The sequence below is a fragment of the Colletotrichum phormii genome (assembly GCF_030913505.1).
Source record: "Colletotrichum phormii strain CBS 102054 chromosome Unknown BDP81scaffold_24, whole genome shotgun sequence".
Lineage (NCBI taxonomy): Eukaryota > Fungi > Ascomycota > Sordariomycetes > Glomerellales > Glomerellaceae > Colletotrichum > Colletotrichum phormii.
The window spans coordinates 454,692-479,021 of NW_026851466.1; the positions used below are offsets into that span (position 1 = coordinate 454,692).

General features: G+C 53.8%; 15 protein-coding genes across 15 annotated transcripts; 8 read left to right on the forward strand and 7 right to left on the reverse strand.

The window, feature by feature from the left end:
* Positions 1 to 644: 644 nt before the first annotated feature.
* On the reverse strand, positions 645 to 1,258 carry BDP81DRAFT_437705 (uncharacterized protein). Its single transcript, XM_060591252.1, has one exon. The coding sequence runs from the start codon at positions 1,174 to 1,176 to the stop codon at positions 1,015 to 1,017; it is 162 nt and encodes a 53-aa protein (XP_060440493.1). The 5' UTR covers positions 1,177 to 1,258; the 3' UTR covers positions 645 to 1,014.
* A 1,464-nt stretch (positions 1,259 to 2,722) lies between these two features.
* Positions 2,723 to 3,946, forward strand: BDP81DRAFT_453671 (PUA-like domain-containing protein; the record flags this gene model as incomplete). The annotated part of the gene is made up of 1 exon (XM_060592855.1): positions 2,723 to 3,946. The coding sequence occupies one exon, from the start codon at positions 2,723 to 2,725 to the stop codon at positions 3,944 to 3,946; it is 1,224 nt and encodes a 407-aa protein (XP_060440494.1).
* Positions 3,947 to 4,958: 1,012 nt separating this feature from the next.
* BDP81DRAFT_484309 (uncharacterized protein) lies at positions 4,959 to 6,531 on the reverse strand. The gene is made up of 2 exons (XM_060595102.1): positions 5,834 to 6,531; positions 4,959 to 5,764 (listed from the first exon to the last, which is right to left on the reverse strand). The coding sequence occupies exons 1-2, from the start codon at positions 6,450 to 6,452 to the stop codon at positions 5,082 to 5,084; spliced, it is 1,302 nt and encodes a 433-aa protein (XP_060440495.1). The 5' UTR covers positions 6,453 to 6,531; the 3' UTR covers positions 4,959 to 5,081.
* A 212-nt stretch (positions 6,532 to 6,743) lies between these two features.
* On the forward strand, positions 6,744 to 8,078 carry BDP81DRAFT_109885 (uncharacterized protein). The gene is made up of 2 exons (XM_060581461.1): positions 6,744 to 6,944; positions 7,003 to 8,078. The coding sequence occupies exons 1-2, from the start codon at positions 6,912 to 6,914 to the stop codon at positions 8,032 to 8,034; spliced, it is 1,065 nt and encodes a 354-aa protein (XP_060440496.1). The 5' UTR covers positions 6,744 to 6,911; the 3' UTR covers positions 8,035 to 8,078.
* Positions 8,079 to 8,121: 43 nt separating this feature from the next.
* BDP81DRAFT_329825 (glutathione-dependent formaldehyde-activating enzyme) lies at positions 8,122 to 9,246 on the reverse strand (the record flags this gene model as incomplete). The annotated part of the gene is made up of 1 exon (XM_060585346.1): positions 8,122 to 9,246. One exon carries the CDS (start codon positions 9,244 to 9,246, stop codon positions 8,122 to 8,124), a length of 1,125 nt encoding a protein of 374 aa, XP_060440497.1.
* A 380-nt stretch (positions 9,247 to 9,626) lies between these two features.
* On the reverse strand, positions 9,627 to 11,177 carry BDP81DRAFT_329865 (major facilitator superfamily transporter; the record flags this gene model as incomplete). Its single annotated transcript, XM_060585350.1, has 1 exon — positions 9,627 to 11,177. The coding sequence occupies one exon, from the start codon at positions 11,175 to 11,177 to the stop codon at positions 9,627 to 9,629; it is 1,551 nt and encodes a 516-aa protein (XP_060440498.1).
* A 966-nt stretch (positions 11,178 to 12,143) lies between these two features.
* On the forward strand, positions 12,144 to 13,245 carry BDP81DRAFT_109908 (vesicle transport V-SNARE protein). The gene is made up of 2 exons (XM_060581462.1): positions 12,144 to 12,306; positions 12,372 to 13,245. The coding sequence occupies exons 1-2, from the start codon at positions 12,304 to 12,306 to the stop codon at positions 13,113 to 13,115; spliced, it is 747 nt and encodes a 248-aa protein (XP_060440499.1). The 5' UTR covers positions 12,144 to 12,303; the 3' UTR covers positions 13,116 to 13,245.
* Positions 13,246 to 13,319: 74 nt separating this feature from the next.
* Positions 13,320 to 14,215, reverse strand: BDP81DRAFT_329952 (thiamine pyrophosphokinase; the record flags this gene model as incomplete). The annotated part of the gene is made up of 3 exons (XM_060585360.1): positions 13,320 to 13,883; positions 13,935 to 14,020; positions 14,074 to 14,215. The coding sequence occupies 3 exons, from the start codon at positions 14,213 to 14,215 to the stop codon at positions 13,320 to 13,322; spliced, it is 792 nt and encodes a 263-aa protein (XP_060440500.1).
* Positions 14,216 to 14,915: 700 nt separating this feature from the next.
* BDP81DRAFT_453677 (uncharacterized protein) lies at positions 14,916 to 16,029 on the forward strand (the record flags this gene model as incomplete). The annotated part of the gene is made up of 3 exons (XM_060592856.1): positions 14,916 to 15,120; positions 15,189 to 15,594; positions 15,657 to 16,029. The coding sequence occupies 3 exons, from the start codon at positions 14,916 to 14,918 to the stop codon at positions 16,027 to 16,029; spliced, it is 984 nt and encodes a 327-aa protein (XP_060440501.1).
* Positions 16,030 to 16,935: 906 nt separating this feature from the next.
* BDP81DRAFT_109946 (uncharacterized protein) lies at positions 16,936 to 17,804 on the forward strand. The gene is made up of 4 exons (XM_060581463.1): positions 16,936 to 17,024; positions 17,084 to 17,136; positions 17,241 to 17,671; positions 17,747 to 17,804. Coding segments are annotated over exons 1-4 (516 nt in total). The 5' UTR covers positions 16,936 to 17,023; the 3' UTR covers positions 17,778 to 17,804.
* BDP81DRAFT_109974 (uncharacterized protein) lies at positions 17,421 to 18,483 on the reverse strand. Its single transcript, XM_060581464.1, has 2 exons — positions 17,807 to 18,483; positions 17,421 to 17,501 (listed from the first exon to the last, which is right to left on the reverse strand). Exon 1 carries the CDS (start codon positions 18,243 to 18,245, stop codon positions 17,832 to 17,834), a length of 414 nt encoding a protein of 137 aa, XP_060440503.1. The 5' UTR covers positions 18,246 to 18,483; the 3' UTR covers positions 17,421 to 17,501; positions 17,807 to 17,831.
* Positions 18,484 to 18,565: 82 nt separating this feature from the next.
* Positions 18,566 to 20,262, reverse strand: BDP81DRAFT_357548 (Myb/SANT-like DNA-binding domain-containing protein). The gene is made up of 2 exons (XM_060586339.1): positions 19,752 to 20,262; positions 18,566 to 19,663 (listed from the first exon to the last, which is right to left on the reverse strand). The coding sequence occupies exons 1-2, from the start codon at positions 20,121 to 20,123 to the stop codon at positions 18,722 to 18,724; spliced, it is 1,314 nt and encodes a 437-aa protein (XP_060440504.1). The 5' UTR covers positions 20,124 to 20,262; the 3' UTR covers positions 18,566 to 18,721.
* A 1,268-nt stretch (positions 20,263 to 21,530) lies between these two features.
* BDP81DRAFT_437715 (uncharacterized protein) lies at positions 21,531 to 22,930 on the forward strand. The gene has a single exon (XM_060591253.1). It carries the CDS (start codon positions 21,902 to 21,904, stop codon positions 22,481 to 22,483), a length of 582 nt encoding a protein of 193 aa, XP_060440505.1. The 5' UTR covers positions 21,531 to 21,901; the 3' UTR covers positions 22,484 to 22,930.
* On the forward strand, positions 22,925 to 23,321 carry BDP81DRAFT_437716 (uncharacterized protein). The gene has a single exon (XM_060591254.1). It carries the CDS (start codon positions 23,015 to 23,017, stop codon positions 23,237 to 23,239), a length of 225 nt encoding a protein of 74 aa, XP_060440506.1. The 5' UTR covers positions 22,925 to 23,014; the 3' UTR covers positions 23,240 to 23,321.
* A 41-nt stretch (positions 23,322 to 23,362) lies between these two features.
* Positions 23,363 to 24,194, forward strand: BDP81DRAFT_437717 (uncharacterized protein). Its single transcript, XM_060591255.1, has one exon. It carries the CDS (start codon positions 23,434 to 23,436, stop codon positions 23,917 to 23,919), a length of 486 nt encoding a protein of 161 aa, XP_060440507.1. The 5' UTR covers positions 23,363 to 23,433; the 3' UTR covers positions 23,920 to 24,194.
* The last annotated feature ends 136 nt before the right edge of the window (positions 24,195 to 24,330 follow it).

Here is a 24,330-nt window from a genome sequence, read left to right on the forward strand (position 1 = left end):
CAATATCTTTGGGCCAATATCACTGCGACGAGGGTAGGCACTTCCTCGGGCTGCAGAGCACCTGCTTCATGGACGGCTACAGTCATCCAATCGAGCAGTATGCTTTCCCAGGGCCCAGCATTGTTTGCTTTCATTCAGACGCGTGCAGCATAGGAATTGAAGAGCAAGACATAGCACAATAGAGATTAGAGTAGACGTGAAGCACACTTGAGGAAGCCCCATAAAGTGTATAACCCAACCAACCAAAATTATAGAATTACTTTTTACTTCTTCAAGTAATTTGTAATTTAGACTTGATCCCAGCAAAGTACAACTGTTAGAGCTCGTTACCAGCTTAATTAACTGAGGGGTACGTCGCATTGCGCTGTCCGAGAGCGATAGTCAACTGCGTTTCGATTGGTTGCATGTCTGCAATATCCTTGCTAGGCATCAGCAACCAGTCCGGAAACAGTCGAGTAAAACTTGGAAAGTAAAAGTTTAGTATTACAATTGTAATTTTTCTCAAAACTTTATCTAAATCCTCTAACTTTTCACCGCTTAATGGTCTGATCCCTGCCCATTTCTTTCTAAAATGCAACATGTCCTTTGTGTTAGTGTGCATTTGCGACGGAGTTCCGGTGTCTGTCTGAGAGGTATAAAGGCCCCAGCATCCATCCATCCGCACATTCTCCTCCGTCTCAACTCACATCATCATTGTATCACAACACCTCAGTCACACAGCAGCCACCACCTATTGATCATCACTTAGAAAAGAGTAGATCAAGCATGACTCGATCGTCCCAAGATACATGCGATTGATCCCCTTATACTGCACTTGCTAATCTGTCATCCCAAATCCACCCGTCAGCAGGAAACAGGAGGATCATTGACCCGGCATTTGTCGTCGGTCACATAAAGAGCAGAGGAACGTCTCATCAACCCTTCTCATAAATACGCTCTCATAAACATACTCTCATATAAATAAAAGCTGCAAACGAGCAAGCACATACTACAAAGGCACATCATAAGCACATATCATAAACTAGGCTTGGAAGGCAATCGCCAACCACAGAAACAGCTAGATTCCGCAGTTGTAGCATCATAATAGAGCTCAATTGCGAATCGCACATACCAGTAGAGCAACTGGACAAGATAACATACTCTCAAAAAAGAGCAACGTCCTATAAGTGCTATCATAACAAACCTACTTCAATCAAGCTGTCACGGCGTCTAGAAGACATCCATATAAAAGCCCAGAATTGCCTACTTGAGCAAGACCACTCTCGAGAGGGCTTCGGAGGCATTGATCCCAGCTGTGACCTCGCCGGGATTGCATACCTCTCTTGAGATAGGGCACTGAAGTAGACCTTCGTCTCCATCCAAGACCTCTCCTGTCGAGCGCATCGATCGCCATTGCCAGAACAAAGTTGGTAAGTTGTACGCCCTGTCTCATCGCCAACAAGCCAACACAGACACCAGAGCAAGTCTGAGAACCCAAGCACTCGGGTCTCTTCACGTTGCCGCGGACACAACACGTGCCATAATCTGCACTGGAACCTGGCTGATTCCATTCTCGCGGATTACTTCTCCGACCGCCTATCCATTGAATTGAGTCAGCAGGAACGACCGACCCGTTTCTGCCTGAATCATCGGGGTTTCGTTTCCAAACTTCCGGGCGGACTCGGTGAAAACGGCCCCACTTTACGGCCCTGAGGCCGAACATTCACACTTCCCAGGCCCGGCGTGTCAATCACCACCTCCGAGTGCACCGGCCTAAGGCTCTCGCCTCCTCACAACTTGGTGGATGCCTCGATACCTCGCAGCTGGTCTTTCTCTTTAATCTCCACTCTAAATCAACTTCTCCTTTTTCTTCCCTTTCTTCCTGTTCTTTTTTTTACTTCTTTTTTTCATCCACATCACAACTTCACAAGCTTCAACCAACAACTGCTTTTGCTCTACACCAACAAAAGCATTCATCTCCAAACACCAAGCAGCATTCACCCTCTTGTAAGTGGCTTTTGTCTTCATCATGTTCCCCTTCATCCGCATCATCGACATCATCGACTTCCCCTATGTCAAAACCACTCATCATTGTTATTCTTGTTGTTATTTTCGTCTTCCCCTGCTTTGATGGTTTTGTCTCCTTATTACCTTCATCGTTTTCATTTTTCTTATTATCCTCCTCATCGTCATCTTGGTCTTGTCCTCCTATTATTTTCGTCTCCTATATCATTTTTTATCTCCTTTGATTGTTTCTATCATTCTTCATTACGACAACTCTCTCCTTGTCACTTTGATTGTTTCTATCATTCTTCATTACGACAACTCTCTCCTTGTCACTTTGATTGTTTCTATTATTCTTCGTCGTTACAACTGTCTCTTTTATTACTTTTATCGTTTCTATCGTTCTTTATCGCTATAACTCATGTTGCCCTCTCGTTTGTCATTTTCATTGTTTTTATTCTTCTTCATCACCTTAACTCATATTGCCCTCGACTTTATTACTTTCATCATTTCCATTATTCTTTATCACTGCAACTCTCCATATCTAATGTCTCCTTTATCACTTTTATTATTTCCATCATTCCTCATCACTGCAATTGCCCTCTCCTTTGTAACTTCCATTGTTTCCATCATTTCCATCTCTGCAACTCATCATGCGGTCGCTCTCGCTCGCTCTCGCTCGCTCTCGCTCGCTCGTATTCGTCCACGATGCTGACTATGATAAACAGTGAATAGAAACATGAGCCTTTCTCTTGGTTCTGGCAGTGGTGGTCTCGGAGGTGGAGGTGGGGGGGTGGGCTCAGGCCTGCCTCCTACACCTCCCGGCTACGGTGACGTAGCCGCCTACAGCAGGGCCTTCGAGCGGAAGGTCGGCAGCCTTCTTTCGTTGGCTGCAAGGCCAGCGAACACCACTGCCACTGTTGAAGTGGGAAATGTTCGCCGCTTCCTGGGCGGCTTTTTATCCTTCCTCGAGGAGGCCCGGTCGCGCTTCCCCGACCAGCTGCCCGGGGAGCTGTACGACCAAAGATACATGATAAAGCGGCTCCTGGTGACGATGGCGACGATCCCGCCCGAGGGCGCCGCTGGAAGGAGATTCCGTTTCTTCTCGCCTCCGACCAGAACCAGAGCCCGCGACCTCATCGAATGGCTCACTTCTGTTGTCGACCAGCCGCTGCCGCCTCCTCAACCGACCATACCCGCGATGCCGCCTCCTCCAGTTCCGGCTTCCTCGACCGCATCAAGACCAACCGCCAACAGCTCTCAGCGGAACAGACAGGCCGACGACGTCAAACCGGTCCCTGCCGACCATCCTATCTGGGGTGTCAACCGCATGATGCATGGTATCGCCCAACGAAAGGGAGGAAAGATCCGTGTCTTCAATCCTGCCTACATTGAATTCAAACGGCCCGCCAAGATACTCGGTCACAACGGCTGGGAGGTTGGCCAGTGGGTTCCCGGCCAGCTCAACGCGATGTACCTCGGTGGGCACGGTGAATCCAATGCCGGAATCTCATACACCAAGGATGAGCATGGCAATATCGGACCAGCAGCATCAATCATCATGGCGGAGAAGTACGGCGCGATGGACGTCGATCAAGGCGAAACCATCACGTACTGCGGTACCAACTCGATGGAGACGACACGCGATAGCCCGGCCGACGGCGCGCAGCTCGTCCGCGGAAACAAAGCTCTCATGGTTTCCAAGGAACAGAAGACTCCTGTCCGCGTCTTCCGCAAGGCCAAAAAGGGCAGTCAAAACTCCACCTACGCGCCCAAGGTCGGCCTCCGATACGACGGACTTTACTACGTGACCGGTTACAGCAAGGCCACCAACGACAAGGGCGGAATTTATCACAAATTCACCTTGCAGCGTCACCACCCCCAGAAGCCTCTTGAAGACCTCAGGAACATCCCCAGCAAACAGCAGCGGAGAGACTATGCCAAGATTGACGACGGCTACTAGTCCTGACATCGCTGTTCGACACCACGAATTGAGTTCTTCGGCTACATCAAGAATGGTCTGGATATCAATCACGAGACACGACTTTATAATCGGTGGTTTGGGTTAACTTCTCGGCGGCTATACGGCATACGGCATACAACCTCAGTCGACACATACTCCATACGAAAGCCAGAATACCAACAAGTTTTCGGACGCGGTCTTCTTCCTTTCTTCCTCGGTACTTCATCGTCCATGAATAGCATGAGAATGTTCGCTCTCTGATGGTCCCTTTCAGGCGTCGGTTCGGAAAAGTCACAGATACGTTTTGCTTCTTCTTTCTCTTCAGCGACGCGACCTGTACCTCGACTTCACTATACTTCGGAGGGTCTCAGACACATGATTCTGGTCTTGGGTTTGCAGACACGGTTCCGATCTTTTCCTTGCGCCTCACGGTCTGCTGGTTAAGAGAACCTGACTCTAGTCTCTAGATGGAAGCTTGATGGACATGGACATGGACATGGACATTTCGTTTTCTTCTTCTCTCAACAACGCGACCGACTCCTCAAATTCAACATACTTCAGATGTCATTGGACTCAGGATCTCATTCTTGGAGGTTCAGACATGGTTCCGATCTTTTCCTTGAGCCTTACGGTCTACTGGTCAAGAGAACCTTACTCCGGGTGGAAGATTGATGGGCATGGGTTGTTTTCTTTTCTTTTTTCTTCTTCTTTCAAGGCCAAGGGGGCCATATTGATTCTTTATCGGCATGATCAGGCATGATCCACAGGCAATCGTTTCCATTGAAGGATCGAGCCGCTTATTACTTCACATTCTGGGCCTGGGAAGAGGCTACCGTGGATGGTATCGGCATGGTCAACAGGGTTACTTTTCCATTGAAGGATCGTTTCTAGCTGTGTTTTGGGCGTTTACAAGGGTTTATTTCATGGATTCTGAGTCTGCAGATGGTGGAGGTAATATCGGGGGAGAGCAAGGGGACTTCACCACAGGCAGTGGCATCAGGCAAATCAAATTCGTTATCAATCAAGTCTTGCTTCTATTTCGTGATACTATGACAAGTGAAACATGTGACACCTGTGGAATCTGTAGAATTAATGAGGCCAATGTCTGTTGTTTGCTGGTGCCTCATCTTAGTCCTCACAAAGAACCACCTCTGTTGTAAAACCACAGTCTAGCATCCTCAATACCCATCGCGCCGACCATGAGTATCCTCCCAAACGCGTCAATGTCATCAGCAGCAGCATCCCTAAGAGCCTCCTCAAAGCACTGCTCCGTAATAACAAGGTGCTGTTTTTCCTTCCAAGCAACGGCGAACTCCACTACTGTAGGCGCCTTCCAAAGATGAGCAGACATGGTCCACGACTGGCAAAACATGTATCGTTGTTCACAGCCGTTTGTGAGCGTGTCGACGAGGACACTGTACGCGACAAGGAAGAAACAAGTGAAGAATATAGTCCGGCGGGCTGACTCTTGAAATATCCATTCCTGCCAAAAGTCCTTGGTCGGGCAGGTGGAGTAGTCTTGGGCTGGGCCTGTTGTAGGCTGTGCTTGTTCCCATTTCACGAATGGCAGCAGGGCGAGGATAGTTTGTTCTAGAGAGGAGAGGGTATGTTGAGCGGATGCTCTCATGGAGATGTCGCCGTCGAAGAGGCGGATGATTTGATACAGGAGGATGGCGTGGAGACGGGCTAGGATGTCGAGACGACTCTTGGGCTTTGGGGAGGCGAGGAGCTCGTGGGCTCTGGCTTGGATGGTGCGTAGTATGAATGAGGCGTTGATTGAGTTCTTGGCTATGTAGAGAGCGCAGCAGGCTTGGGCATCTGGCGAACACATGGTCAGATTCTTTCCGTGAACAGTGGACTTGGGTGAGGGTGACATGAGGTGCTCACCTTGCATGTCTATGGGCATGTGAGCGCGATACAGGTAGGGATGGCTCCATGGGGCCTGGTTCTCCATCACCACTATGGTCGGAACCTTCTTAATTTCATCGAGGGAATATTGGAGACGACTGGCTACTAAAGCTTCAAGTGAGCCTGACGGAGCGTCATAAGATGGGACGAGCATCTCGTCTGGCTTGGGCGTGAGGGAAGGAGCGATCAAGGGCCCTTCAAAGAAGGCGTCAGAGGTTATGAGTTCGTCAAAGGCGAGATCGAAATTGACGTCTTCCAGGTTCCCCATGTCCAAAGGTAAAAGATCAGGATTCTGGGACCATGGAATGAGAGAGGCGCCCAAGCCAGCGCCGTCACCGAGGAGGGGAGCGGAAACTTGGGTCGGGCTGCTTAGATGCTGTTGCCGCCGAGACTTTGGGGTTCGCGGGACGAGATCACCAGCATTCCCCTCCGACCTGTTGGTTGCCGGCGGAGCGGAGTAGTCGCAGGCGATATTCCGCCTCGAGCACCGCAAACATGCGGGCTGGCCGTGGTCGCATCTGCGCTTGGCTTTGATGCAAGCTATACACGTCTTCCGCCGAGGAGGTGGGTTGGCCCTCTCGAAAAACGAGTTGGACATGTTGGCTTCGATGGGCGCGTCGGTCTCTCTCAATTATCATTTGATGAGTATCTGAAAACTGGGCTTTCTTTTGAGGTTCGGCGATAGCTTCACTGTCCTCGAGGAAGCTTTCCAGACGAATTGAATGAGCGTCAAAGCACTGAAAGTGAGCGCTGGAGAGGACTCATTGAGGCGCTGTCAGCGCTGCCCAGTAATTATGAGCTTACTTAATCTGGCGGGATTCCGCCAACATTTCCCACCTCATCCTTCATCCTTCCCTCTCTTTGTCTGCGTCCTCATCTGCAAGAAACACCAAAGTACCTATCGTCACAGCCAATCAGTCATGCCAAACATGTGATCAACATAATCATGCGAAGCTGGCGGCGTTCCGTCGTCGATCGCGTGTCTCTGGGAAGGAGCCTGGCGATGAGACCTTCAACGGTGCTGTGAGCTGCGCTGGGGCGACGACCTCAAAAACACATGTTCAACATCTGGGATTCAGATGATCATCTTGTGAGTATACAAGCCTTCGATTCGAGAGGACTCTTCTAATCTGCTTCTGATCAAACAGTCTCATCACAATAGCACCTCTCAATCGAATCTCACAACGTGTCTTCCCTCAGATTTCACTCCGAATCATCAACCTACTCAGCCTCAACCTCATCCACATCCACCCATGCCTCAATACACAATTTTCGTCAGCGGCGCAACAGGCACAGTAGGCGGCTCAGTCGCACGAAACCTCCTCGCAGCCGGCGTCGCCGTCCACGCCCTCGACCGTGACCCAAGCTCTCCCGCCGCCAAAGCTCTTTCCTCCCTCGGCGCGTCTCTCACACTGGGAGGCTACGTCGACGAAGGCGCCCTCGAAAAGGCAATGAGCGGCGTCACGGGGGCCTTTCTAAATCTGATGCCCGACTTCGTCGACCACGACTGGGAACTCAGGACTGCAAAGCGCATCATGGCCGCCGCCAAGGAGGCAGGCGCCACTCACTTTATCTACAGCAGCAGCTTCTCGGTGGATGCTCCCCAGAAGCTCGAGTACTGGGATCCCGAAAGCTTCACTGCTACAGTCCTTCTCTCGAAGCAGGCCATCGAGAATGAGGTTCGGAACGCGGGCTTCGAGCACTGGACCATCCTACGACCGGGAAACTTTACGGCGAATTACATCCTGCCCCTCGCCGCAGTATTCCCTGACCTCGCCAACAAGGGTCGCTTCATCACGGCCTTGAAACCCGAGACGAAGCTGCCGACGGTGGATCCGAACGATATTGGACAATTTGCGTTGGCGGCGTACCGGGATCCTGACAAGTTTCACGCTCAGGAGATCTCGCTTGCGTCGGAGCTGCTTACTGCGGATGAGATTACGGAGAAACTTGCGAGGTTTACGGGGAAGGATATCAAGGCTGTATACCTCTCTAATGAGGAGGTTGAGGCGCAGAAGGGTGGCAATCCGTTCTTGGCTGGACAGTTGGCTATGCGTGATATGGAGCAGTTTGCTGATATTGAGGGGACAAGAAGTTGGGGAGTTGCTTTTGGTACCTTTGACGAATATCTGAAGCGGGAGAAGGATAGAGTCACGGAGACGTATGGACATCTTGCATAGAACTTTGTAGTATGGTTCTCTCACGGGCTTCAAATAAGAGGAACGCAGACAGTATACAAGAACCATGAGTCGTAGACATATCAAACATCATCCAATATTGAACTCCCAAGCCTCCCCATGCCTCTCCCTCCCCCATGTCGCCATCCCCACCCCCAACCCCTCCGTCAACCCAGCATCATACCTCATCCCGCTCTCCGCCCACGCAACCCGCCCCGTCCTCCATGTAACCCACTTCTCCGCGAAAACACCCTCAGGCGCCCTCAAAATCCCAGCAGCAACATTCACCAACCTCTCCCCATTCTCCTGCCTCCTTCCGTCAACGCCAAAATACGCCATCACACTCGCGCCACACGTCCCGCAAAACGACCGCCACACGTTCTCAGACGACTTGAACGTCTTACCCGTCCCGCCGAGCTGCAAATCCTCCGGCACGGAGGGTGTGATGCAGGATTCCGGGATACAAACCCATCCGATGGCGTGAGCGCCCGTTTGCAGACGGCAGTTGTCGCATGCGTCGACACAAGCAGGCCATTTCCGGGCGTCGACGGGGGAAAGCCAGGCTCCGTAGGCTTTATCTTCGAGCATGGATGCCTTGGGGCGGGAGATTGTAAAGGAGACGCCGCCGCAGTGGCATTGGGCGCGGAGGACCTCTTCGCCGTCTACGCCGACTTCTCGCCCGTGTGTCGTTGATGCTGCGGCTTCGGATTCAGCTGTCTTGGGGTTCCAGATCTTTAGTTCGTTTCCATTCACACGCGGAAGCCATTCATATAAGCCCCCGCCGGGCGCCGAAGCTGTGTTGACGTGCGTACGTATGTCCCAGACAGCGGGTACGTCATCCTGATTCGCATCGAAGATGGACGTCGAAATAACCCACTCGTCGTCGTCGACGCCCACGTCTCCGATGTGGCAGCTACACGTACTGCAAAAGTACCGCGTGCTCGAGGCTGTTGCGTGGCGATAGGCCGTGAGAGAGGATGATAGCGAGGACGGCGCGATGAAGTAGGGGGATACGCCGGAGGGGAGGGGGGCGTGGAAGATGCAGAGAGTTCCGTGGGTGTAGCGGCAGATGCTGCAGTGGCAGAGGTGGACTTTGAGGGGGAGGGAGGAGGTGGGTAGGGTGAGGGTGAAGTGGACGGCTTTGCAGTAGCAACGGGCCGTGAGGGTCTTTGTTGCGGGAGGTGACCCGGTGGGTTGGGGTTGGGTTTCACTCATTGCAATGTGAGATATCCATCACCATGTCAAGTGTGAAGGAGTGTTCCGTCAAGTACGATGAAATATAAAGAGGCAATGAGGGGCGGAGCTGGACTTGAGCTACCGGTCTCACTTCCCTTTTGAGCTGAGCGATAAGAATCAACTTTGACATGATTGAAGGGCGTGGTTCAAGTCGAGTTAGCCTCAGATGCGGGGTTCGACCGTCATGAGAACCACACCGGCAATGTTCTCGACTCAAATAATGTGGCGTTGCGATGTCGGACAATTATCCTGTAATTATATTTTATTTCATAAACGGCTAGATGTAGGTAGGTCTAGACAACTGTCCAAGACAAGGGTATCAATTCACGCGACATTCGTGTTAACTTGGTATCACAATTTCATGATGCGCTCTTCCTCGTCTCTTTCTTGAGCGCCTTGTCTTTTGCCTTCTGACGCCACTCCACACCCCAGTACATGATGGCCAGCAATGCCGGGCTGAAGACAATGTAGAGAAGAGCCAAGAGCGTAAAGGCCCAGCCCACGCCAATCCCGTTAATCATGGGGATAATCGCTGCAGTTGCAGCTGCACCAAGCAGACACCTCGTAAAGTTATTCGCCGCCGTCGCAGTCCCGGCTTTGCCTGGATGGATATCGATGATGAGCGTGTTGGTAGTGTTATTAAATCCAATCATGCCGACTCCGAAGAGGAAGAGCAGCACGCATGGGACAGCCACGGGCGCGCGGAGGTGCAGAGCCCAACCCCAGATGAGCAGCAGGATCGAGCTGAGATACAGCAGTGGCAGACCGACTTCGAGGCGGGCTTTCTCAATGGGGAATCCAGTCATGTCTTGCTGACGAGACTTGTCGTAAGGGATCCCCAGACGCTTGCAATGCCGGCGGTAGTTCCAGTTGATCAAAGGCCCTACAAGAAAGGCGGCCACGACTGAGCCGCCAGCCATGGGCAGGTACATGAGGCCGACCTTGAGACTGTCGAAGCCGTAAATCTCCTGGAACTGGGTCGGCATGGAGGAGGCGATGGCGTAAAACCCGGCAAATACGATAGCGCTGAAGCCGAGGAGCAGTCCAAGTTCTCTCTCGAAGAGCAGACGAAGCGACTCGAATGGGTTGATCTTGAACTTGAGAGTTGGTTTGGCAGTGTTTGATGCTCCTGTCGTTTGTCTCGTCACCGGCGCTCCACTTCCCTTTTTGGCTCTGTAATAGTCCTTGATGAGCTGGAAGCCGGTTCGGTAGAGCTTTGGAGGCCGTACCGAGCCATCGTCCACGATCCTCCGGCAAGTCTCTGGAAAGAAGAGGAGAAGGATGATGAAGAAGACGCCGGCCAAGATGGTAAGAAACCAAAAGATGGACCTCCATCCTAGATATTGTGCCAGAACACCGCCGAGAACTGGGCCGAGTGCTGGTGCCAGAACGATGGGAACAACAGTAAGGCCAACGTACTGCCCCCTCTCAGCCGATGTAATGCTGTCTGCCACTACAGCTGAAGCCAAAGCGACGGTGCTGCTGGAGCCTGCAGACTGGATGCAGCGAACGATGAGCAAAGAAGCGAAGTTCTGCGAGAGTGCAAGGCCAATGTTGGCCGCGATGTAGACGACAAAACAAATGACATAGGCAGGGCGTCTGCCGCTCTGATCAGCCAATGAGCCGATGAACATGGGCACGATTCCCTGAAAGATCATGTAAGTCGTCAGGGTAAGATTCATGTCCGAGTCGGAGACGTTGAACTCGTTGGCGAGGACAGTCAACGCCGGAAGGTAGATTTGCGCGGTGAAGGGCGAAAAGAAGGCAGCCAGAGCGGCTCCTAGCACGATGAAGCGCTTCTCCCATGTCGTATATACTGTGTATGGTGGAGGTTGTTGCTCCTCTGGTGGTGCAGCTGCTTCCTCGTCTACTATTGTCGTCTTGGTAGAGTCGGCTGGTGGCGCCGACATGTCTGAAGATGTAGGACTCGTTGGTCGAGACACGGTGGGCGATGATGTTGGATCTCAGTCTTATCCAGCCTTGCCACAGAGCCTGGCGGTGAGTAGAAGGCAATAAGAGGAACGCCAGGCATGGGGCAATTGTATTGATATAGACATGCTATTGCCGAGATCAGGACTTATGATGAAAAAGTCAGTCTGCGGCTAGATACTTGGCTAGGCAGTCATTGGAGGCATAATCCATAATCGGGCACTTTGGGGGCATTTGGGGGCATCGGGGGCGCAGATGTAATCCATCACCGCTGGTCCGTTGGAACTAATACGACATCGTTGTCGGAATGCATAGTCGGTGCCGAGTCGGCGTGTCTCATCGCACACTGGAGTTGCGACAGTATCAGGCTAGCGGAGAAAAGGCTTCGGTATCTTGCTGTCTTAGTCAACTTGTGCCCCGTGGGTCATTTCTAACCCAAGTAGAAGAAGCATTAGATCCCGGCGATAATCACATTACCGCGTGACTTCTCCATCGCGGACCTCGACCGAAGCGCTCGAGCTGACTGCTGACCGGCCCGCTCTCGGCAAGGCATCCCATCATGGTCATCTCGTTTATCGACGGTTGTAGAGGGGAGAAAGGGTCCGGCCATAAGAACTTATCCACGGTTGTAGAGCAAGTAGAAGCTATCGTAGGGTTTTGGTGGGCGAGTTCAAATGTCGAGGTGAAGTCGAAGGTTTAGAGTTACAATTGAACTTACACGGAATGCCAAGAGGAAGGACGGAGCCAGGGAGGAAAGACGGGACCTCCGGGATGGAGCGGACCGTCATCGGCTAAACTCGACACTGTACGTACACACGGTACGGATTACCTAAGGTACGGCCCCGCCGCCGATTGGGAAGGCGGTGACGTGTTTTCTTGGAGAAGCCACCTGGAGGGTTGGAGGTACTTTCGTACCGAGGGAGCTCCAGCATGAAGTGTCCACTGTCCAGAGCTCCATTAGGCGTCAGGCAGTACCTTACCTTGGACCAAGAGACCCTGCATTCACTCAAGGGACGCGCTTTCAACGTCTACTCTCTTAATTGCTCCAGTCTCGACAATTACTCTACCTGAATTCAACAACAGCACTCCGTTACACATCAGTCTAGCATGGTAGGTTACCTCTCAGACTCAATCCCAGCCTTAAATCCTGGACGCGCCATACTAACAAGCTGCAGAACGTCCAGTACAACTCGGCCCTGCGCCAGAGCAAGGCCATACGCAACGACCTCGAGAAGCTTTCCACCTCAGCTGCGCAACCAGCTGCCCTGACCCCAGCCGAAATTGGCAACGTCTCCGCCTCCCTCGCCTCCTTTTCCAAGACCGTCGACGAATACAACCAACTAGCCCGCCAGGAGCTCGTACCTAAGAAACAAGAAGAAGCCTACGAGCGGGTGAAACGGTTCCGCGATGACCTCTCCGATTTCAGATCACAGGTCGACTCCCTCAAGAAGGCTCGCGAAGAAGCCGCCCACAGCAACAATCGAGGCGAGCTGTTAGGCCGTCGAGCTTATGTTACTGCTACCCCCGAGAACCCTTACGCCAACGTCAACAAGTCATCACAGTTCCACAGCCGAGGAGCATCGACAGGCAAGGCGGGCGGCGGTGGACTGAGCATGGGCGGGAACGATGTCACAAGGGAACAACACGCCCTACGAGAGCAGAACTTCTTCGCTAGCACCAACTCGGCCTTGGACGAATACATTGCTCGAGGACAAGCGGTACTAGGCGACCTGGGAACACAGCGTGAGATGCTCAAAAACACCCAGAAGAGGCTCTACTCCGTCGGCAATACGCTGGGCATTTCTGGCGACACCATTCGCATGATTGAGCGCCGCGCCAAGGAAGACAAGTGGATCTTCTGGGCCGGTGTCATCATCTTCTTCCTCTTCTGCTGGGCGTGCATACACTTTTTACGGTAGATGCACATCAGGATGGGGTTGCGCCGCCAGAGACGAGAAAACGAAGTTTGGGAAACAATCAGGGCAAAAGGCGTTTGGAGTCGGCGGGGCTGCAGCTTATGCGCCGTGCAAACTTTTGGTCATCATGGAGCTCCCTGTACAACAAGCGACGATCGACTTTTGTTTTTGACCTCTTTTTTTTATCTTTTTTTTTCTTCTTTTTTTTTATTCAGTGCCCACAAGAGCAATGGTGAAAAGGACCGTTTCGGTCGTCTCGATCTCTACCACCTTGGTCTCGGGCAGCACGTGGTTGCTGGTGCTGATGTGGCCCCCAAACTTGGTCTCCCAGTTCTCCACGTCCCATTCGAGGCCCTTGGTGGTGATGTAGCTGGTCCCGCCGATTGGGATGATGCCGATGTGCTTACCAAAAACGTCCTCGCCGTCTTCGCGGACCCAGATGCTGTGGTGGCCGGGCTTGAGGAGGAAGGTGAGGCTCTGGCCGGAGACGAGGTACAGCTTGCCCTGGGCATAGTCCGGGCCCGGCTGGAAGAGGTACAGATGGTGAACCTGGCTGAGTCCCTGGTCGACGCGACCTCCCAGTCCCCCGAGAGCCACGATGTCGGTTTTGGGGCCGTGGTTTGATCGGATCCATGAGACGGCCTTGGCAAAATCTGTTGAGTACTGATCGGGATCATGTATGACTTGCGTGGGCTTCTCTAGCGTTGTGTAGTAGTCCTTAACGGAGGGGAGGAGCGAGTCCAAATCCCCGATGATGACGTCGAGGTCATTCTGTATGAGTCAGATAGGGCCGTCGAGATGGCAAGGGAGCCAAAAACTCACGTATGGAGGATGGGAATGAGCTTGAGCTGCTTTGTTCAGATCGTGTAGCCTGTTTGCTCCGCCATCTGCAGCAACTCGCGTGAGAGCTTCACGGGGTGTTAGCAGTGGCTTGGACCAGACGAATGCGACAAGCTCGTACCATTTGCCCAGAGTGAGTCAAAGACTGGTGTCTGCTTCACAGGCTGGTTGAGCACGATGAGCGAAAAGTCGACACTGCTAGGTTGTTCTGGCTTCTTGTCGCGGAGGATGCCTATCGGTCGCCACTCGAAAGTTGGCGACATTCTGAAGAGCCTCTCTATCTTAGCACGAAGCCACTCCAGCCAGATAGCCAGAAAGTCAAAACAAAAATGTCTCTAAATACAAGTGGCCTATGGAAACCCCAACAAGTCAGTTCAAAGGAAGTGCAGACGTGCCAGACTTTGACCTGATGCTGCTCGAGTGACACAGTTGAGAATTTGAGGGGAATAACAATGTATCAATAACTTGCAACATGTGCTTTATCCAAGGTTGTCCATGATGCGTTCCTTAGGTATTACGCAGGCAGTCATCATTGTCACCGGCCCAAAATGGAATATCTCGCAGAAAGTGGTGCACGGCATCAGCAGCCAATGAAGCGCCGAATCTCCCAGATTTTAATTGGATTTTTTTTGAACCGTCCGATCGGCCGGACCTTGCAGACCGCATCGGACGGGGGCGTGGGCGGGCGTGACACTGTGGCAGGCGTCGACAGCGCGCAATCGAGCGATAATGCGCCGCTAAAACCCCGGCAGAACCCGCCAATTCGAAGCTTCAATTTTCTTTTCCACCCCGGGATTACCAACCAGCAACAATTGGAAAGCTCCCAAAGCTGCCCACCACCACCACCAACCTGCGCCCTCCGCCCATCTCTCTAATTCCCCTTTGTCGTTTGTCTTTTTGCCATTTCCCCACGTCCTCTTTTTTCCTTTTGGTTCAGTCTCTTACAGACACTACATACACACAATGTATCGCAGCGGCATGCGTTCGGCGCCCCGCGCTCTGAGCGCCGCCCGACAGTCGCCAATTCGCGCAGCTCCCAGACGATTCGCCTCAACAGCACCCGCCGACAAGCCCAGGACGTGGAAGGGCACGGCTGTGAGATGGGGTCTCGCCGCTGGTGCCCTGTACTGGTACAACACGAGTCCGGTCTTTGCCGAGGAGCCCATCCGTACGTCTCTCCCGCCGATAGAGATGCTTCAAGGGGAATACGTCTATCTAACTAATGTTTACCAACAGCCCGAACGATCGCCGCCCCGTCCCAATTCTCCGAGTCCGACCTCACCACCGTCGACGCCATTGTCGAAGAGAAGCGCAAGCGAGCCATCGTAAAGGCCGAGGAGGCCAAGCCCGCCGCCGCCGCCCCCCCCGTACCGACAGAGGCCAGCGAGCAGACCAGGGCGGCGCTCGAGGGTGAGGGCGCCGAGGGAAGCTCGGCACCCGCCCCCGGATCCCCCGAGGCATTGGAGGCCGAGGCCGATCAGCAGGGTGCCTTCAACCCCGAGACGGGCGAGATCAACTGGGACTGCCCGTGCCTGGGCGGCATGGCCGACGGCCCCTGTGGCGAGGAGTTCAAGGCTGCGTTTAGCTGCTTCGTGTACTCCAAGGAGGAGCCCAAGGGCATGGACTGCATTGAAAAGTTCCAGTATGTTTGCGGATACGACGGGATGAGGTTGTGGGGAGAAGATATGCTAACTGGAATTGCAGGGGAATGCAGACGTGCTTCAGGAAATACCCCGAAGTCTACGGCGACGAGCTGGCCGACGACGAAGACGCCGATGAGGCCGATGCCGCGCCCGCACTTGACGCCAACGCCGATGCCACGGTTGCGCCACCTACCAAGGCCATTGAGGAGAAGAAGGTGGACAACAAGGAGATCAAGAAGGAGACCAAGGCCGACACCCCGGCGCCGGCCCCCAGAGCTGAGATCAAGGCCGAATCAAAGGTGGAGGAGAAGAAGCCCGCGCCGGTCGAGAAGCAGGAGAAGCCCAAGGCCCCGGCGGTGCCCTCGCCTGAGCCTGTTGACCTTACTCAGCCCAACAACAAGGCCGTCGATGCTACTGCGGCGAACAACATTTAAACGACAAGAGATGTTGCTTTCTGTACCAATTTTACACACAAGTGGCCATCGGGAGGACTGTAGAGTGAAGGAGAAAGAGAAGGAGCAAACGCTTTAGAGCAAAGATGTAGCTGCGGCTGCGACTGCGGAGCGAGGCTAATGAAACCATGACGGGGGAAACATCAGGCATATTTCATGTACCATAATCGTGTACACAGTGTACCAGTATGGAAGCAAAAAAAAGACCAATAGACATACACTTCTCTGAGGGACTCCCCAGTCATTTCTCTTGTTTATTTTGACCCTTTTGTATCGATAGTGCAGATGGAATGCCTAGCTTCGAAATGTCAAGCTACCAAAACATGACTCTATAGAGCCCCATCAGCATAAATAACATCACGAAATGCATCAATGACAGCACATCTACGGATACCTATCTTACTCGGCCTAGGTAGGTAGGACCCATCAACCCCATCCGAGGATGCCCCGGCGCATGATATTGTTCCTGGCCAACATTTGTGACGGCAGGACCCGACCTTTTCCCCCCGGTGGCAGGTACGGAGTATAGAGGTACCCAGGCACGTGCAGTGTAGTTATAGTGGATTTTGATTGGATCGCCGATCAACTTGTCCCAAGCTCCCGAGCCGCATACGTCATACGTCATTGGTCTCTCCGGGCCACTACGCGCCAACCAAGATCAAGGAAAGCGCTCGCGGAGGTGCGCCATCCGCCCTGACGGACCATTCCCTCCCATCCCATCCCATCCATCCATCATCCTCAGGTTTTTCTTCCGACTTCTTCCCTTTTTATCCTCACTTCACACGACTGCATCCTCTTAAAAGGAACAACCTACCCGTTCATCCATCCCGCGCGTCATCCTGTCGATCTGCCACACACCTTTTTTTACACCTCTCACACACACTGCATCTCTCCCTCCCTCTTTGATACCCCCAAACACCTCAAAGCTCTCTCTCAAAGCTTCTCTTCCAACCACAGCTCCCATCTCTCACAAGTAAGTAAACAGAGTTGCGTCATACTCGACGTTGCGCATGCGATGCTGACAACCCTCTCTCAGTGGCTTCCTACGCAGACATGGCCGCCAAGGGCCCCAAGCAGACTCCCGAGGAGGTACGTTTCTTCTTCTTCCTCTCCCTGATCGCGTGATCTCACCATCTTCACCTCGCCTTCCTCTCCTCCGTTTAGTAATCGCTAACAATCCTCTCCCCATCCAGGCCGCCGCTCCCCCTCCCCCCGAAATCTCAGTCGACTCCACCGCCTCCACCTCCTCCCTCGTCGACGTCGACATGCCGAGCGTGCACACCGTCCCCAACGACTTCCTCGAGCAGGAGATCCAGACAGACACCCAAGCCGACCGCGTCGAGCGCGAAGAAAAGGCCCGCGCCGAGGCCGACCTCGCCAAGAAGAAGGCCGCCTCCAAGGCCCGTAAGGCCGACTCGTGGCTCAAGCGCCAGTTTTCTTCTCTGTCCGACGGCAGCGCCAGCGCCCTCGTCGTCTCCAACCTCGTCGGTGTCGTCGGCCTCAGCGCCTTCCTCGGATACAAGGCTTGGGGTCTGTACGAGCGCGGCCGTCTGTCGTGGCAGAGCGTCGGCTTGGGATTGGGCATCCTTGGTGTTGTTGGCCTGGGTGAGGGTATCTTTGGAAGGTGAGCTTTCCCCTTTCGTCTCTAGTGTTTACAAAGTACCTACACGAACCCATACTGACTATTCCTTTCCTGCAGCTACCTGTACAAGACCAAAGGCAAGAAATAAAGAGACAAGCGCGCGCCGGGGACGACGGCGGCTTTGAATTTCTTTTTCCTTCTACTACCTAGCTTGGGAACTAATCTTCTCTATTTGGGCATGTTTGCACGGATGCTGGCTTGTTTGGCGTGTAATGAATGGCGTCTTGACGAACAACGACGTCGGATAACGGCTCTTGGCTGTAATGTATGTACTGGGCGTTCGGGGCGAATTATGGAAATCCACACACACAATCTCCTCCAAAACACATGTTGCTCTCTCCATACAATGATTGAACAAATAACCTTGAAAGCTGATTGTAGGTGACCTCACGACACACCGCGGCACACCTCGATTCCCAACACAAAATTCAGTCTGATACCTAGGGTATACCACACCACTGGTAATATCAACAATAAATATTGAATATACTAAGAAAAGGAGAACGATCGTCCGTCCGCCCGATCTACTACTTCCGCCTCCGGCTAACCTCCACATAAGGTAATTTATTGGTATGGGTGGTGATCGTAGAATCGTACAGCAAAAAAAAGAAAGAAGAAAAAAGAGACGAAGAAAAGACAGAAAGGTAGGTTTCGCCCAAAGCGCAACATCCCCCCCATGTCGCTATGCCGTTTGGTTGCTAACTCCTTCAACCCCGTTTGTAGAACCCTTACAGACCGTAAAAAACGCCCCATTCGCAACTTGTCTTGCTGATCCAGCCCCCTAAGCCTTTCGAGTTCAACACCTTTGAAGCCAACACAATACGCTTTCGCCCTTTGACCAGCCTAGCCTTGCCTTTAGCCGTTGCCCGCTTTGCCCACACACACACACACACACACACACACACACACACACGCATACGATAAGCCTTTCTTACATCGATCGACCGAAAACGCCGCTGCTCGACCCCCCGAATCCCACATTTCCTCCTCTTGCGCCTGCTAGTCCAACACCACACATTGGGAAGGAGGGCGCTACGTGTTGCGGCTGTTGTTGTGCAACTCTCTAAGACGCTTGACCCAGTGCTTGCGTAGCGCCGGCGACATCTTGCAAAAGATCATGGCCTTGTTATCGTCCGCGAGAGCCTTTTCAGCAATCTTAAGCTGGAGGTCCATATCCTCGTCGGAGAAGTCACGGAAGAAGATGTCAATCGCCTGCTCGGGCCATCGTGGTGGGCTCCGGCCGCGGAGAGCGTCGGTGATCTTGATCAGGCCGTCCTCCATCAGCTGCTTGCCGGCAGAGACCATGGACGCCGTCGTCGCGTCGTTGCTGTGGTTGTGGCTGTGGCTGTTTGATGCGCCTGCCGCTGATGCCTGCGCGGGGTTCGTGTAGCCCGAGGTACGTCGGCGCTTTTCTGCTGGTTGCGCCGGCGGTCCCATGGGGGCTGTCGGGGCCTTGCCGCCGGTGTCGGATGTCGATACTTGCTGGGGAAATCTCTTACGTCCTGTGGCAGTTTCCTCCGGGGGCGTCAAAGCGCTCGTGCCTGCGATATGCGTCCTAGGCGGAATCGCGGTAGAGGTGGGTCGTTGCTGTGGTTGCTGTGGTTGCTGGTGTTGCTGTATCTGTTGCTGTTGTTGTTGCTGCTGCTGGGGCTGCTGGGGCTGCTGCTGTTGGGGTATCATGGGTTGTTGGACTTGTGCTACGGGAGACTGGCTCACGGAGCCGCGAGGCTGTACCTGGTGGTTAATGCCCGTTTGCGAAGAGGTTCCGTAAGGCGGCTCAACCTGAAGATCGAGGACTGCGGTGCCCGGCATATCCGGATCTTCAGACCCTTGGATTACATCTGGGCCCTTTCGCTTCGGCTTCATGATACGTTTAGGAGCACCTCCGGAACCGACGACGTCAGGATACAGAATCTCCATGAACTGCTCATGATCGAACGGCCGACCACGCAACGCGCGCGATAACGGCTCTTTCTGCGGAGAAGGGGTCAGCGACAAGTCCGATACGACACGATCATAAACACAGGGGGCAGGTGGATTGCGCGCGCGCGTGTCAACTCACCTCGATATGCGCCTTCCAGGCCTCCTCGGAAGCGGTGACGGTACGGGTGGTCGGGTTGTAGAGGAACTCGGGGTCCTCGCGAAGGCCACGCCAGAGACGAAATTTCTTGCGCGCATTATCCGACTTGTTGACGAGATGGCTCTTTGTCGGATATGCGCCGTGTTTCTCGCGAAGAGCGGTGGCGGCGCGGTCCCAGGCGTCGGTCTTGAAGGAGTGATTCTCGCGCAAGCCTAGCTGGACCGAGTCGCAAAGGGATCGGAAGAAGGTGGCCTCGTAGGCGGGCGTCCAGCTGAAGCGCGGTGCACGCTTGTCGCGGTCTCCGCCGGCGCTGCCGGGTGGGCCATCCGGGCCGCCGAACTCATCGTCTGACATTGAGACCTTTTTTCGACGAGAGCAGACGGAACGGAAGGGAGGGAGGAAGACGGAGGAGGCGGAGGGATAGCAGTGGCCGAGCAGGACGGAGGAGGATAAGGGTATCCCCCAAACGTCGAATGGGGGGGGGGGGGGGGGGGGGGGCAGCGGACAGTTGGGGACAGATGGATGCTCGCCGGGCTGGAGGTGGAGGTGGTGGTGGTTATGATGGTTTAGTGGCGGCAATAAGGGCGTTGTGCGGTAATGTCTTGGACCCCTACTTTTTCGTACGGAAGTCGCGATCCAATATGGGCCGGGTTCGGAGATGGAACGGGCAGCAGGGCCGTGATGTTTGGATCTGGACGGTGGCGACGGGAGGGGAGCGGCAAAAAAAAAAAAAAAAAAAAAAAAAAGTAAGAGGGCGCGCGCAAATGCCGAGCGAGTCTTTTCCCGTTGATGAATGGATGGATTGGGGGGCGTGTAGTGCGATACGGTGCGGTACGGTGCGGGCAGGTTTGGTTTGGTTGGGTGAGAGGTGTGGGCGTGTGACCACGCAGACGTAGGCTCGTCGAGTTTGCGTTGCACGGGAAGCGAACGTTGCGCGTGGGGAAGGAACCAAGACGACGGGCGAGCCTTTCTATCCGTATGAGCTCTCTGCTCTCTGCTCTCTGCTCTCTGCTCTCTGCTCTCTGCTCTGTCTGCAGTAAGGTAGGTATCCGTACGGAGTATCCGTACGGAGTAACCGTACAGCGTGGGCGGCGGTGGGTTCCAGTTTGTTACGTGCGTTGGGACGTGGGAAGAGACTTGGAGAGCGAGTCGCGGAGCCTGGGCGTGGAGAGGCGGGTGCGCTCACCTCTTTGCGGTAGGTAAATCACGAGGCTGGCGGCTGGGAGCTGAACCGTGAACACTGAACCCGGAGACTGAACCTATCCGTAGGACTGACTATCCGCAGACGGTACGGATAGAGGAACAGTACAACAGAGAAGGGGGGGGGAGGAAAGGTGAGGCGGGGCATCGGTGATAGTAAGTGACTTGATTGATTGGGAGCGAGTCGGGCGCAAAGTCACGTTCTCCTCTCGCAGACTGCAGGCAGACAGATCTGGTGGTGGTGGTGACGGGAAGCGACGAGAGTCCCCTCGGTATTGGACCGGACCAGACTCATCCCTTTGCGCTAGTCTAATTGGGGATAAGTCGTGGTGGTTATGCTCGGAGCGACGGAGTCGGGGTCCAGACAGTACGTACCTAAAGTACTTCGTACCTTAGCTGCGGTCCAGACGGGCAGTCAGGAGGTCCAGACAGATCCAGACAGGTGCCCACGGGTGGTTCCTCACAAAAGGAGACGCGGTTCCCAATTGGCTGCCGATCTTCCGTTCCCGTGCCAGCCGGCCTTTAGCCTTCAGCTGCTGCACGGGCCAGAGAACAGATCACGTGGGGTCACGAGTCTTCCCATTTCAGGCCCCCGGTCAGCACGTGTTTAGTCATCCTGCTCGTCTTGGCGTGGCGTTCTTCTCTTCTCTTCTTTCAGCCTTGGTACTAAGGCAGAAGCATAAGGCACAAACTTCTTCTCTTCTTCCCCCTGCTGCAAGCCACCTCCACGCCTTCATCCGGCTTAGCAGAAACACCAAGACTTCTTCGCAGGTGATCCTCCAAGCTTGTCTAATGGAGTCGCCGTGTCTGTTCTTCTTGTGTGTTTCCCCTCTGGAAGCAGCTCTATCTGGACATACTTTGCGCCTTAATGTGGGCGTCCTGCAAGCCCGTTTCTTCGCTCCTCACTCCCTCCCACTTTATTCAGCCAACATATGCAAGATCAAGCTTTCGTATGCCTACGCTCCCCTGACCACAACCACAATGGATCGCAAACCCCGAGATGGTCTACAATGAAATTAGATTTTCGACTCGTTGGTTCAAGGTTGTTCGAACTCCTCAACCCAGGCGCTGACCTCATCGCGAGCGTGCCGTCATCACATTGCATACCAACACATCGCCATCTTTGTTATCATCTCCGCCTCACATGTTCCTCCCTTCTTCAGACCTGTCCTGAGATCCTCGGGCTGAGAAGGGCGCACCCATCGCTATTCCCGAACACGAAAGATGGTGTAAGCGAATATGGTGGCGCCGGGCGACGGCGAACAATCCGTGTGTGCTGCGAGTTGCTGACTCTAAACCACCCGACCTCTCGACACCTTCTATATACCGGTGATTACTCAAACTTACTCACACTGCCAAGGTCGCCAAGTTCGCCAAGGACGGTGTCCGAATCGCCCGTGTGCAGACTTTTCCAACGTTGTTGGCATCCAACGCAGAGATTGCCAATTGGGCCGTTCATACGCATTCCATACCTGGCAATTTACTCTCGCAACTACCGCACTGCACGCCCATAGTCATTAACTATCGCCAAACCATCTTTACGCCGAGCCTAAACCCGAGCAGAAAACAGCAACCTTTTCTAGTCCAAGGTATCTACGGATACTACTACAATGCTGCTTTTTAGGTTGACTAATTGCTTCCTCCGACATGACAACTTTCTTCCATGTCTCCCGCGGGGCCTGCGCCGGTTCAGATGATGGGCATTAGAGCAGTCCCCTCTCGACTCACGCACTCACAGCAGCAGACAGATTATAGTTGATCTCATCTTTCCTACCGGCCGCAGGGTCCCATTTTCTCGCAAGTTGACGGCCTAGCTCACGCTCAAGTTTACCTGTCTTGCCCTATGGCCGTCATGGCATTTCTGGCTTTCACCGCGTTGTACGGATTCGGCGCATAGCAAATACCTTTATAGGACGGATGCACATGAAATGCTGCCAGGATGGGATCTTTCCTCCTCCTCCTCCTCCTCCTCCTCCTCGTAAGCTCACCTCTTCACACTTCGGTCTCGGGGGTCCATCTGATAAGGTCCCTGAGGATACGAGGCGATGATCTGCCTGGCTGCAACGTCGAATATATCAGGCGAGGTGCGTCAGCCGTCGTCGCAAAAGATGAAGTGGAAACGGATCTGCTTGATGCTCAGCGCAAGCAAGGCGTCACATTCGTTTCTCTGCGGGACAAACAGTATTGCAAATCGTGCAACGAGGCCTCATGGCCTGCGACACCGACACCTCGCCTTTCGGGGCTACTCAGGTCGACTTACTCTCTCATAAGGTCTTCAGCTCAAGCCATGTCCTTGTTGGGATGGTGGTGGATGGATGATGTATGGACTATGGATGGATGGATGGATGGATGGATGGATGGACGTCGGCGTCGAACGCTCTCTCTCTCTCTCACCAGGCCGCCATACTAACAATAACATGCCAATGATACGCTACTCCGTACGAGTACTTCCATCTGCACCTGGATGTTCTTTGCAACCTTGGTGAAGCGCTACGCTACTTTACCGCTACTTCGTACCCTACGGATCCCACGCTACGCCCGGGGCGCTGTGGCACATGTGCCGCTCGGAGTTTTACTGCTGGGATCCCGCCGCACAACTCTGTCTCAGAATCTTCAGTGGACCGTTTCAGGCCCTGTCAGCCTGTCCACTCACTCGACAGAAAGTCTGGACTCAACGACCATCCACGAGGACCCCCAGCAGACAAGGAACTCAGGGAGGACTCCTCAACTCTCGAGACTCGAGAGGGGGCAACTGGGGCTTCTCCGAGTCCACACCCATCATCGAATCGTTGCCTTCTCCTGCAGTCAGTCTCTTTGCCTGGCAAGCCTGGCAGCATCAACAGCCGCCAACAGAACTTGGTCTGGCCTGGACAACTCTGGCCACCATCGACCGATTGGGTCTCGTTGTCTCCGTTATCTCTCGCTGACTCCAACCCGGACCACGCGTTGATCAGAAACCACGTTGGGCGTGCCGTTTACCCGTGGATACGTCAGCGACCTTGCCGATATTGCCCTGTCTTTTCGCCAGCCTTTCCAAAGATCCCAAACCCCAAACCGACTTCTCCTGAACTAGTCATCGCATGGCCAAGGGGTTGTTTCCTCGCGGAGACCATGGTCAGAAAGAAACTAGAATCCAATCAAGGGAGGTGAGGCCTAGTCGAACAGGAGCTCGTTCCAAGCTATGCGGCGGGAGGCGGCCCCGTCAGTCAGCTGTCTAGATCTGTCTGTCTGTCTGTCTGTCTGTCTGTCTGCCACAACGCGCACGCGAGAACGATGGGCTAATACGGTCTACCTGACGGTCTGACTGTGACTGAGCCTGTGCCTGCCTATCCCCGGGGCGTGTCCGAGGTCCGCAAACAAT